Genomic DNA, 12,233 nt, shown 5'->3' with positions numbered 1-12,233 from the left:
CCCTACAACTGTAAAAGCTGAAGGGCATTCAGTGGCCCTGCTAATCCTTACTGTTAATCCAAACTCCAGAAGTCTCCAGGGCACATGTCAAGAACTAACCACGTACTTGATTTGCTCCTCTGAAAGCACTCATTTCATTGTGGCTACGGACATCACCCTATCTAGGTAACTGTTCATACACACATTCTATTAAAAAAAAAAAGAACTGGGTGTGATCTGTGTACATCTACATAAACCCCGTGTAAAAGCTTTGTATTCTTTGTGTATTTTCATATATACAACTTCTTAAACATAGAAATATTGACTAATTTATGACTAGTCCTTTGATGATGGTTGTGTCTCTGATAGCTAGCTATATTTCCAAAGGAGCTGTCAGGCAGAAAGTGGAAAACTGAATCTTCTTTGGAATTATAACAGCAATGAGAAGGAAACCCGTGTTGGCTTTCGTTCCCCTTTGTCTCCGCTTCGCCACGAGTCACCCATGACTCGTGGAGGCAGATGAGCTCCAAAGAAGAGGCATGTCATGCCTCTCTGATGGGGCCCGGGACGGGGCTGACTTTCCCGGAAGCACAGGGAGGCCTGGCCTGCACAGACCGTCTCTGTCTGCAGCCATCACCCAGCTCTTAACATAAGGACTGGTTTTTTGTTGTTGTTTAATTTTAGAAAATGAAGTAATTTTGCAGGCACTTGTTTCTATCATGGCATTTCGGATAAGATGCTCAAACATACAAATTCAGAGGTCCTGAGGCATGTTTGTTTATTTGTTTGTTTTGTTTGTTAAGTCTTGAAGTTCACGGTTTGACATGTATACAGCTCCCCAGAGCAAAAGCATCAGGAGGTTGAGAATGTAGCCAAAGAGGTCACTTGTTTGCCATTTTTCATAAACACAAATAATTCCCTTTTCCCCTCAGTCCCACGTTCCCTGGCTCATTAAACCAATTGAAGGCCCTTAAAATTTTTTTCTGGCAAATTGAAGCAAAAGCTCAAACTATGCACTCCCCCGAGGAACGCATGCTTACCCAAGTCCTGCAGGTCAGGCCAAAATCAGTTTCTGTCAAACAGCCTAACACCTCAAGTTATTATGAAATGAGGGATTGGAAATTGGGGGCTGGGCCCTGGCCTCGCCCTGAAAAAGGCCGGTACAGTGCCGTGAAAGCAATCCGGCTGCTTTCCTTTGTGTCCTGGCTTTGGTATTTTTCCACTCACCGGGGAGAACAGTGAAAGTCAAAAAAGATTTCTATTGGGAGTTCATGAATGAAGTTGGCTCTGCAAATCCAGATAGTGAAAGTGTATCCAGAGCAAAGCCAGGAGGGCTTCCAGGCAGAGGTATGGGAGAGGGTGGATAAAACACACGTACACAGATCTCAGGCTCCCAGATCCTCCAGGGGGCAGAAACTTCCCAGTATACACAGGATTTCACCACCAGGTCTCTTTCCTGAGGCGTGGGGGCAGCAGGAGATTTACCAGCGTGTTGTCTGTTGAACATCAGTTAGATAACAGAGGCCAGGAAATGAAGTGGAATTTGATGTATGAAACTAGGAAGCAGCAAAGGAAGCCAGGCTTGTGTTTTATTTGTTATTATTTCCCTAATATCCTCAATGCCGTGGCTCCCATCAGAGGATCCGATGGGCTGCGCCTGTAATGGTGTATTCCCAGCTGATTCGGGACATGGCGAAACAGGCAGTGAATCCCCTTGTCCAGAGCATCAGGAATAATACTTGCTGTTTTTCTTTGTTCCCAGGCCTGTCCCAGGCTCTCTATCTTCTCTGCTACATCTCCACAACAGACAGAGACAGCCCATGCCAGCCTCTATGCCCGGGACCCTGCCCAACCCTACAATGCCAGGATCTTCCGCCGTCTTGATGCCAGTAAGTACTCTGCATTTCTGCCGAGTCTTGCCCCATTTGAAAGAGTAAAGGAAAAGCTGACTGGGAAGAAAGTGGCTTCCTCTGGATGGAGAGTTGAGCTGTGTGCCAGGTGGCTTTGAATGCCCAGCTGTCTGTCTCTAGGCATCTTGCTGACTTTCCCGCCCTTCAGTGCTTCCCTCCTGAGACACGGGCCCATCTTCCGACTGGTGACAATGAACTCGCCGCACTCAGGGAATGGAATCTGTTCAGGGACGCAGAGTGTTATGACTACTCCAAAGTCTACAGCGTGGGCTGTTTACAGAGTATCCTTAAACTGACAGGGAGTGGTCTAGCCAGGACTCAGAGTAATAACAGTAACAATATTAACGATGGTACATAATGGCTCTAACATGCATTCGTGCATGTCATGTTCTATTAATCATTCTAGCAGCATGTTTTTGAGTGCTTACCATGTTCTAGTCACTCTCTAGGTACTTATGAGGTGGGACTGTAGTCATACAATCCTATGACGACCCCATTTGTTTGAATGAGGAAAGTAAGGCAAGAAACTTGCGTGTCTGAGAAGCAGAGCACCTGACTTTTGAACCCGGGCTTTCTGGCTCGGCTCCAGAGCCCACTTTCTTAACCACTACACAATACGTACATTCCTTTCTTTCTCATAACAATCCTATGAGTATGTCCTTTACAGATGGAGAAACTGAGGCACAAGAGACTTGCCTAAGGTCACAAGAACTAGTAGGTGATAGAGTCAGGATTTAAATCCAGGTAGTCTGGATTTATAATAAATGATATTCATAATCATTGTATGGTCCCACCCCTCTTTGAAAACGACAGATGAACGTAGAGGGAGATACAGTTTACTCCGGACCACACCGTGCTGTCCTTCCATGGACACCGTGCTGTCCTTCCCTGTCCTTCTGCATCCTCCCTGGCATTGTGCATTTGTGAACATTCGATGGAGGGTGTTTTTATTCCCGGGCCCCAAGAGTTCTCAAAAGCCCTAGAGGCGATATGACAATTCAATTAAAACCCTCCCATGACAATATCAGCAGTGCCTTGCAAAGCATTTTCACATTTTAAGGAATTGTCTATGTGTGGTATTTCATGTTGTTCTCACATCAATCCTGGGGGAATATGATAATCGAAATTACTGATATACTCATCGTACAGGTGCAAAGCTGAAGAGAAAGAAGTTGAAAGCAGTTGTCTAGCGTCACACAGCTTGTGAGTGAATAGTTGTGACTAGAACCCACATCTCAGCTCACGCTGGGAAGCTCAGATTATGGCAGGTTGAGCAGTTTAGTCATTTATCCACGTGGAGGTAGGGGACTGGAGAAGGGTGTGGGGGCCCTACTTTAGAGAAGTGGACTTCCCCCTGTAAGTATCAGGTGGTTCAGGCTAGAAACAGTCTTTGCAAAACTGGACAGGAAGGACAGCTGACTGACTGCACCTGCCCTGCTCAACTGAATCACCTTCGGATGAAGGAAAACAGCACCGTCAATGTCATGACCCAGGTTTTATTCAACCCAACTCATTGCGTGAAGACTTCTACCACCAGCTATCTTCATTTAGGCTCTAAGTTCCTCTTGTCCAAAATGAGCCTCCTCTCAGAAATTCTGTGCATGGTTCAGAAGAATACTACTGCAGTCACCTTTTTTCCATTTGACTAAACTGTGTGCCAATCCCAGGGACAATGGTGGGACCCTTGGGCTGAAAGGGCCTAGAGAAAAGGTGTGTGGCCCCAGTTCCCACCCCATTACTTCATCGAACAACTTGACCTCCTGTTGATGCTTCAGGATGGAAACAAACGATCAGGTGCATTGTAAAGAGCCAGAGGAGATGAAAAGTCAGGGATGCTACCTGCACAGGAGTCCCCAGCCCCATGTGTCAGTGATGGGTACACCTGCCATGACGATAGTGTGTCAATCTCGAGCAGTGATTCTCAACTGGGGGCGGTTTTGTCCCCCATATCTGGAGACACAGTTGGTTGTCCCAGCTGGGGAGGGGAGTGCAACTGCCATCTAGTGGGTACAGGCCAGGATGCTGTGAAACATCCTACAATGCACAGGCACGCCTCCACAACAAAGAATTGTTTTCCCCAAATTGTCAATAGTGCTGAGGTTGAGAACCTGAGGTCTAGAGTGACGCTAAGGTACCTAGTGAAATGACTATAAAATCTCTAAACGGCATATCCTAAGAGTTCTAGGCCCTAGATAGCTGGGCCTTTTCTTCCTTATTATCAAGTCCCCAACTCCTGTGCTATAATTTTGGCATTTTAAGCATGGTCTTCCTCTAGAGTTCCTGCCCCAAGAAACCATGATTCCCTGGGTAGAGAGGGTAAGTCTATGTCTGTAAGTGAAGGTGAGCTGCTTAACTGATTTGTAGTGCCTGCTGTCATGCGGCACATGTCACAGAGCCTTAGGTTTGGAACAAAATGATGTATTTGGTCATTCATTCCTCCATTCATTTCATAAAGTTTTGTTGAGCACCTTCTATGAGCCAAGTTACTGTGCTAACTGCTGGGAAGTGATGAAGAACAAGGCCCTTAAGGAGTTCACTGGGTGATGATATCCTTCCTTGAAAGTCAAAGCTTAAATCATTCAGTAGCCTGAACACCCATGTATTACTATAAAAGCCCAGTGAACTGCAGACAATTTAGCTCCTGTTTTTAAGGGGAAAGAAGCTCACGCAAGGGTGAAGTCCTTTCCCTGGATGTTTCATCTACTAAATGTTGCCTGGTGCTCAGCAAAGCCCCTCCCATCTACTGACCCCTCATTCTTGTCACCTCATCAAAGCCACACTCATGGTGAGAGACTTCTTAGGACAAAGTACCAGATAGTTGTTTGAAAGAGGCTCTTGCTGACCCCTATAGTCATTTAGATGGAAAAAGGCATTTTTTTTTAAGAGAGAGAAATCAGCCTGTTTTCAGTCTTCTGTTCAGTGTGTGAGTCATGGGGTAGGAGTAGTCACAGACTGTAATGTTTCCGAAAAGTGGGAAGTATGGCCAACTCCGGGCTACTCTCACTTCTTCATGGTGCATCATGACCAGTAGCTTAGAAACCTCCAGACACTGTGAACAATCCTCCTTCGGAAAACAATCCTCCTTCGGAAAGCTCACCTGAACTTCATTTCCCTCTCGGAGAAGGTCACCAATTGGAAAAAGGGGTCAGCTGCTCCTCTAACTCTCCTGTCTCCCAGCCTCGGGAAGTGGGAGTTATAAGTAAGAAGCCTTTTTTAGAGCAATGCACGCGGCTTAAGGAGAGAACACGCATGTAGTTCGTGACACTGAACGGCGCACGGAAAAATAGTTTAAATGGCAAATTTTATGTTACGTATATCTTACCATGATTTTAAAAAATAATTTAAAACATTACAATTCCTAGGCTGTGTGGAGATTTCGGGGGATATGAGCATGAATATTGTAGTTTACTGAACTGATAAAGCCTCAAAAATTTTTGCTGGAGTGCTCTAGAAAATTCCTTCTTTAAATAGCTCCCTTTGAAACAGTTTCATATGTCCATACATTGCTAGGTCACTGAGAAACTGATGCAGGCTGGAGTAAGGCAGATGGTGCTTTGCAGTCACAGGGAGTATTCAGGAGAAGGCTTTTAGCAGCACCTCTGCTGACCCACACATTAGTGTCATAAATATACCCCGCCCCTGGGGTGGGCACAACAGGAATTGCAGTCACAAAATCTCAACAATGGCAGAGATTTAAAGGGTCATTTAGTTCAACTGTCACTTTCACCTCTCTCAGCGATAAGGAACTCTGTATTTTCCAAGCCTACTTGGGCTAACTTGAGCAGAAACCTGGTTCCCTAATATTCCCGACCATTGATTTCATTTCCAACCTTTGGCAAATGGAAAAACTCTTGCACTGAAGAATCTATCCCCCCATCCCCTCACACCTAGCCCCAGGAAAGTCTAATTATTGTCTGTGTGATTTCAGGATTAAGCATACTGGCTTTATTTTGGTTCTTGGAAAAGTGCTAATTTTTTACTAACCAGAAAATGTTTATCAGACAGACCCTCCCATGACTGAACGAGAGATTTGCGGGATTTCCTTTTTAACAGGGGCACCCTGGAGACAAAAAATCCAGAACTCAGTGCAGATATTCGAATGATGTTCTTTCTAGACACAATGGCAGGTTAGCAGGACGATGAAGGAGCAGTTGATCACGGGTCAGACACTATCTCAGCTGCTTTCTCCACCTACCCAAAGGCCTAGTCCTGCCCTGAGGCTGCAAACTGCTGCTGTGTGGAGTTATGGGCAGGTAACAGCGAGGAGGGCATGTGCCAGAGGCAGAGGCTCAGATACTCGCGCTGGATCATTTCGACGGTGTTTATAAGCAAGAGCAACAGGAAGACCCACCAGCATTGCTTTTAAAATTAATTGCATCTTTTTTCATTGCTAGAATGAGTCATGTTTCTGTATAACATTTAGGGGTGGGAGAAACCATAGATAACAGGAGATAACCATTTGGTATATTATATATCCTTCCAGCATTTTTCTATGCACATGCTATTCTTTACAGCTATAAAATTAAGCAGGATTTGTGGCAGGTGAAGGGTTTGCAAAAATGGAAACATTCCATACTTTTGTTTGGAAACGATCTTCGTGACAAGGTAGTTCTCTTGGGCATGGGGCATCTTCTATAGAAGGAACAGCTTTGGGCGATCCTTTGAGGTGGTTGGGCTCAAGGCTCAGGAGTGCTTTGCTTACTCTTCACCAAACCGCAGGCTTTCTCCAGAGTTATTCAAAGAAATTCTAAAGGATTCATTTGGGAGAGAAGTGCAGCTTTGTCTATGACCTAGACTGGCCTACTCAGACTTCTGATTCTGTTGCTTTCCTTTCTCTTAGATGGAGAGACAAATGTCTGTGAACTCCAACCTCCTGGGAATGCAAGGTCCAAATCTCAGCAACCCCTGTGCTTCTCCTCAAGTCCAGCCAATGCATTCAGAAGCCAAAATGGTAAGGAACAGTTATCATCATCCTTTTGTTATTCCATGACTATTTCTTTTGATTTCTACTTGGACTTCCAAATTTTGGTCAAGTCAGGTAGGCAGCTCTGTCTTTGTTTTGGTGAAGTAGGTCTTCCTGTGGAAAGGCAGTGCAGAGCTTGGCTCTTTCTTTGAGGATATTTGTTACTGACCCTTGGCATAGATGGTCGTATAACAAGCATTGGATCAGCACGTGACCTTAGTGAAAGGGACATTTAGAAGTTGGGGGAGATCCATAGGAGTTGAGGTGGGCTACACCTAAGTATGTGTATATGTGCTGTAATCTAAAATTAAAAATAATCCAGAGTTTCTTTTCTTCAAGATGGTCACAGTTTCGATGCCACTCTCCCTGTCCCAATATCTATTAAAACATACATGTGATTTTTAAGCACACGGTGTTATGGAAATATTTTGTGTTTTTTTGTTATTGTTGTCAGATGTGTCATTGATTGGAAAGGATCAGAGCTTTGTTTTCTTGCAGAGTAACTACAACCCTAACTGAAATACATGATTTCAGGTGACAAACCTTCAGTGACTTTTAATGAATGAGACTTATGTGCAGTAAGGTCAGTCTTTCCAATCACAGTGACAGATATATGCATTTATGTTCTACTAAAACGCAATTAATAAAAAGCAATGTATGCCTGACTTTGCAATATAAAGTATATTTGCTGGTTATATTTAGGGAAGTTGTTTGAAGTAGGGCATTCAATTTTCATATAGTTAAAATCTAACACCAAATTAGTAAGGTATCAGATGACAACAAAAGACACTGCGGCAAGGATTTCAGTATCTGATACTAAATGACAGCTTTTGCTAGACAGTGGATATTTATTTGGTTTGCTGATTGACACCATTAGGGACTGTCTGATGGGTGGTGTGACAATGTTCTTGACAGTTCTGAAAATTAGTCATCAAAACCTAGTGCCTTCATTTTCAATGGCAGCAAGTTTTTTGTTTGTTTGTTTGTTTGTTTGTACCTCTGCTTTGGTCACTTTCTCTTGGAAGCTTCACTCATTTGACTAGCAGCTTCTTGACCCAAGGAAGCAACTGAGCTCCCAGTGTTGGCTACCTTGGACAAATAAAATCTGCGGTCAAGAGAGTTCTCGTTGCGGTGCCACGGTCCCTGTGACATGCCAAATGGCACCAGCATCTTCAGCAAAGCTCGTTAAATCTTCTTGGAGTCGGCAAATATTTTTTCAACTTAAGCCCTATAGAGCCAAACCAAATACTTGCTGGCAGAGTAAAGTTCAAACTGGCATCTGTTTTGGAGACCAGAGTAATGCCATTTACTTTTTTTTTTTTTTTTTTTAAGAAAAATAAAAAATGAACTGTGAAGGTACTTAAGAAAAAACAAAATTCAGGTATTCCTGTGTATGAATAAGTGTTCTGGGTCCAACCATCAGATGCTATTCCCCCAGATGGATTACTTCTGAATTGTCTTGTTTGGTTCAGTGTCTGTATCCCTTTTGAGGGACCTCCCAGACAGACTTGAGGTGGATTCTAAAAGACAATTCCAAACCAAATTTCCCCGCCAATTGATTTTCACTGGGTTTTATGCTACCACTTGACTCTGGAGTGTTCTCTACCCCTCTTCTTGCTGGCAAAGAAGGAAAATGCTTCTAAAGGGAGTAGAGGTTTATACTTATGCATATGTATGAAATAAAAACATATGGTGTGGCAAATTAACAGGGAATAATATCAACTGGAGAAAAGAGAATTGGTCTGTAACTTATAAAAATAGCGTTACCCACAAATGTTTGTTGAGTTAAATTTACTGAGCAAGGATACTACTCTGCTGATTCATGTTCTAAGTGAATCAGTATTTCCAGATCCATGATACCTGGGCAAATGAACTCTATGATGGAGTTGGAGTTTAGGAAACACTGGTAGTCTCTCTACCCCAAACCCCCACGCCTAATCCCATTATTAGCAATAAATTAACCCAAAGGGAAAAATGGTAGTATTGGCCACTTAAATTTTGGAAGAATAGCATTTACTTAGTAACTTGGAAAAGTGTTAAGTGACTTACTCATCAACTCTATTCTTATTCTGCTTGTATTATACACTAGAGAAAACAGTGATTGTCGTCTACTAGTTGTACAGTATTTTCTAGCAGTTTTGGGTTGCTTAGATGGAAAGCTTTTATGAAATACAAAGTAGTATAGAAAGAAAACACATACACACAAAAAAAGTATGATTTTAATGTCAGCCAGAGCCTCCCTAGGTTTCTCAGAACTATGGGCTTTGTTGTTCTATGCCTAATTTTCTTCCTGTGGAAGGCTGGAATGGATTCCAGATTTCAACTAAAGACTCTTGTTTCACAACTTTCAAGGACTTTTCCAGAGGTCACACATGGGCTATTGTGATGAATGCACTCTGTGGGGTGTGTTCTCGGAGCACACGAGAAACCAGAGAGCTGCCAGGGAGGTGTCACCCACACCACAGCACTGCAGACCTATTCTGCTGGGGACACTGGTGTCCATTTCACATTCCCTATTGACCACTGACAAAAGCCATCATCTTAAATCTTTGGTGAAACTTGAAGGTCCTGGAGGTGGACAGAAGCTTAATTAAGACAGGATTGCCTTAAATGCCCAACTTTGTTAGAAGCTGTCTGACTAGTGATTGCTCTGTGGAATATATCCATTTTCCTTGTCCCCAGTCAGTCATTTCTATTGTGGGAGAGAGCAAAATTGGCGTCCCCAGTAAGCTCTATAGTACATTAATCTGGGACACCCTAAATCAAGAAGCACACATGTTCTTCTTTTGACTTAATGTACATTAGTATCAAGCAACTTCAATGTACTGTAGCCACATCTGTCCAGACTGGTTTTATCATAATTCTGACAGATTATAATTTAGTTTTATGAATTCTTTTTCTGAAGAATTAAGCCAACAGACATATGGCTTCCCAGTTATACAAGTGAATACATGCATACTGGATTTCGTTTGGGGTCAGAGAAGACTCAAAGCCATGAGAACCTTCCGTCTTTCTAACCACCCAAAACAACACGCTCTTTCTCCGGCAGTCCTGGGAATGCTGAGCGTCGTCCATGAACATGGGGCCTGCTAGAAAGGAAGTTCACTGGATACCTGGTGGATATTTTTAACATTCCAGGGAGAAAAGGAAGAAAGGAGAGGAGATGAGCAGAGAGAAATGGAAAAGGGAAGGAAGGAGACAGAATGGGTAGGGGAAATACAAACCAGCCCCTGCTGGAAGCGAGTGATTCTGTAGTGATGTGGATATGGAGTCCTCAGAGTTATGTAGCTATGTGTTCATTTCTGTTTGTGAGAATTATACCAATTCGATCTAGCTTTGAAAGAGTTGTGGGTGTTTTGTCTCGTTTTGTTTCCAGAAACGCATGATAGTGTTGGAGGCTAAATAAGGATGTGGGAAATTGTCCATATACCTATCTTGTGTCTCATCAATGATGAGGTGACTACTACCATATTGACACGGACTACAATGAAGGGTGGCATATAAACAACTATTCAAAGAGGGCTCTGGCCACTTTCCCCAGCTTTCACCTTACGTTTAGACAGAGTTAGTGAAGCCGAGGCAGCATCAATACTAGGGAGAAGATACATACAGCAGCTGTGACCTGATTCCAGCCTTAGGATGGCACCATGTCATGGGTATTGTCCCCATTTTACAGCTGGGGCAATCGAGGCTCTGAGAGGTTAAAAAATTGGGCCAATGACACATCACTTAGCAAAGGCTAACATCACAGACTCCAATGACAAAGCTTTCTCCTCATAACATTTATCCTTTAGATAAAAATATCATACAGCTTTTAGATATCCCTAAGCAGCAGATTGAATCAAACTCTTTCGGGTTCATTTATATTTACACACAAGTGGGAGACAAGGATGACGAGGAGGGTGTAGACCTGCAGATGACCTGGAAAGGATGAGGAGGGGTTGGTAATGTGGAACTTCCCCCTTGGTTTAGCTAGAGCTCTGTGGCTTCACTGACTGGTCCAGCTTGTCTTCCTCTTTATCCAAACACATTTGTTATCTTGTCATTTCTGATTTCACATGTGTGTCTCCCCAACTTGACTGATTGAAAACTCCTTGAAGATAATCCTTGCATAGTGTAAGCTCCATGTACTACAAAAGACCTCGTGAATGAGAACTGAATTTCACTGAGTTGAGTTGAATTAAAATTATGGGAAGGATCCAAACACCCTAGCCATGGAAATGGGGGTAGGATGGAGTGGGTAGGAGGTAAGGGCGGGGCTGAGAAGGAGAGGATAAAAGTAGATAAATACTAAGCTAAGTAATTAGCTTGTAAAGAGTAGCTGACTACACTTGATTTCTTTGAAAGATATCTAGAAACAACATCCACCATATATTTTCCTTGAGAGAAAAACAGTATGTTGGAATATCATTGCCCTCCTAGGAATTAAGAATGATCGATACTAAATGCTATTTCTTCCATTGTGATGGTCTGGTGCTGTATTTTGGTCATTATTTCTTCCATTGTGCTATATTTTGGTCATTGATTGTCGATACTTCATCCACAGTTAGGTTTTCAGTTTATTGAATGCATCCATAAATATATACATTAATGAGTGAATGGAAGAAACCAGAAAGATTGGAGAGCACTGCCTTTCAGAGATGGAGGGCACTTAGCAATGACCTTGCCCAATTTCCTCATTTTACAAGTAAAGACACCAAAGCCTGGTAAAGACTTACGGAGATCAAGCCATGATTTAAAACTCAGAGCTGGGCTCCCAACTCAGGCCTCCATTCTTCTACCCAGAATTATGCTTTTCCATCAGCTGATAAATTGCTAACAGAACTTTTTTTCCTTGGCTCATGGTTTCCCCCTGGCCGATTGGCAGACAAGAACTAGGGTGGTATAGTGAGCAATCGGTGGTTAAATCTCCACTTTGTTTTGAATGTCAACCTGGGTGTGTTTGTGTTTGCCTTTCCCCTCCCTAATTATCGAGCTGGATCACTGTTTGCCTATGGTACCCCTTGGCCACCCACTGTCCAACAGATAAATCATTGGGAGCCTGGCTCCATATGGAGTTGTCTGGAAAGTTTATACACATGAAAAGACAGTCTCCAGGTAACATCTCTCTGGCACTCTTGAGAAATGCAGTTCTTCCCTTTGCCTATCTCCTCTAATCATCCCAGCTTCCTAAAAGTCCGGGAATAAACAACAACAACAACAACAACAACAAAAGTGAATGAATAGGCTATCTGCTTCTCAGTTGCTTTATGGTGAGGCAGGAAATGCTGTTGACTTTAAAAAAACTCTCATTATGTTTTGAATCGTGCCAGCAGCCATATGTGCCTATAGTCAGGGATCAAAACACAATGATGAACGAAACCAAGGTGACCAACGTGTTT

General features: G+C 43.1%; 1 protein-coding gene across 3 annotated transcripts in view; it reads left to right on the top strand.

The window, feature by feature from the left end:
- Window positions 1-12,233, top strand: part of CREB5 (cAMP responsive element binding protein 5) — a 379,499-nt gene that overhangs the window by 278,791 nt on the left and 88,475 nt on the right. For all 3 annotated transcript variants that reach the window (XM_019726163.3, XM_088797678.1, XM_019726166.3), the window contains 2 exons: window positions 1,742-1,868; window positions 6,730-6,840. In XM_019726163.3, coding sequence (XP_019581722.2) covers window positions 1,742-1,868; window positions 6,730-6,840 — 238 coding nt within the window. The remainder of the gene's footprint in view (window positions 1-1,741; window positions 1,869-6,729; window positions 6,841-12,233) is intronic.

This window comes from Rhinolophus sinicus, chromosome 4 (genome assembly GCF_057876585.1).
Source record: "Rhinolophus sinicus isolate RSI-liver-muscle chromosome 4, RSI-T2T, whole genome shotgun sequence".
Taxonomy (NCBI): Eukaryota; Metazoa; Chordata; class Mammalia; order Chiroptera; family Rhinolophidae; genus Rhinolophus; species Rhinolophus sinicus.
Note: the sequence above shows the minus strand (reverse complement) of the source record. Positions and strands in the feature narration are given on the sequence as shown.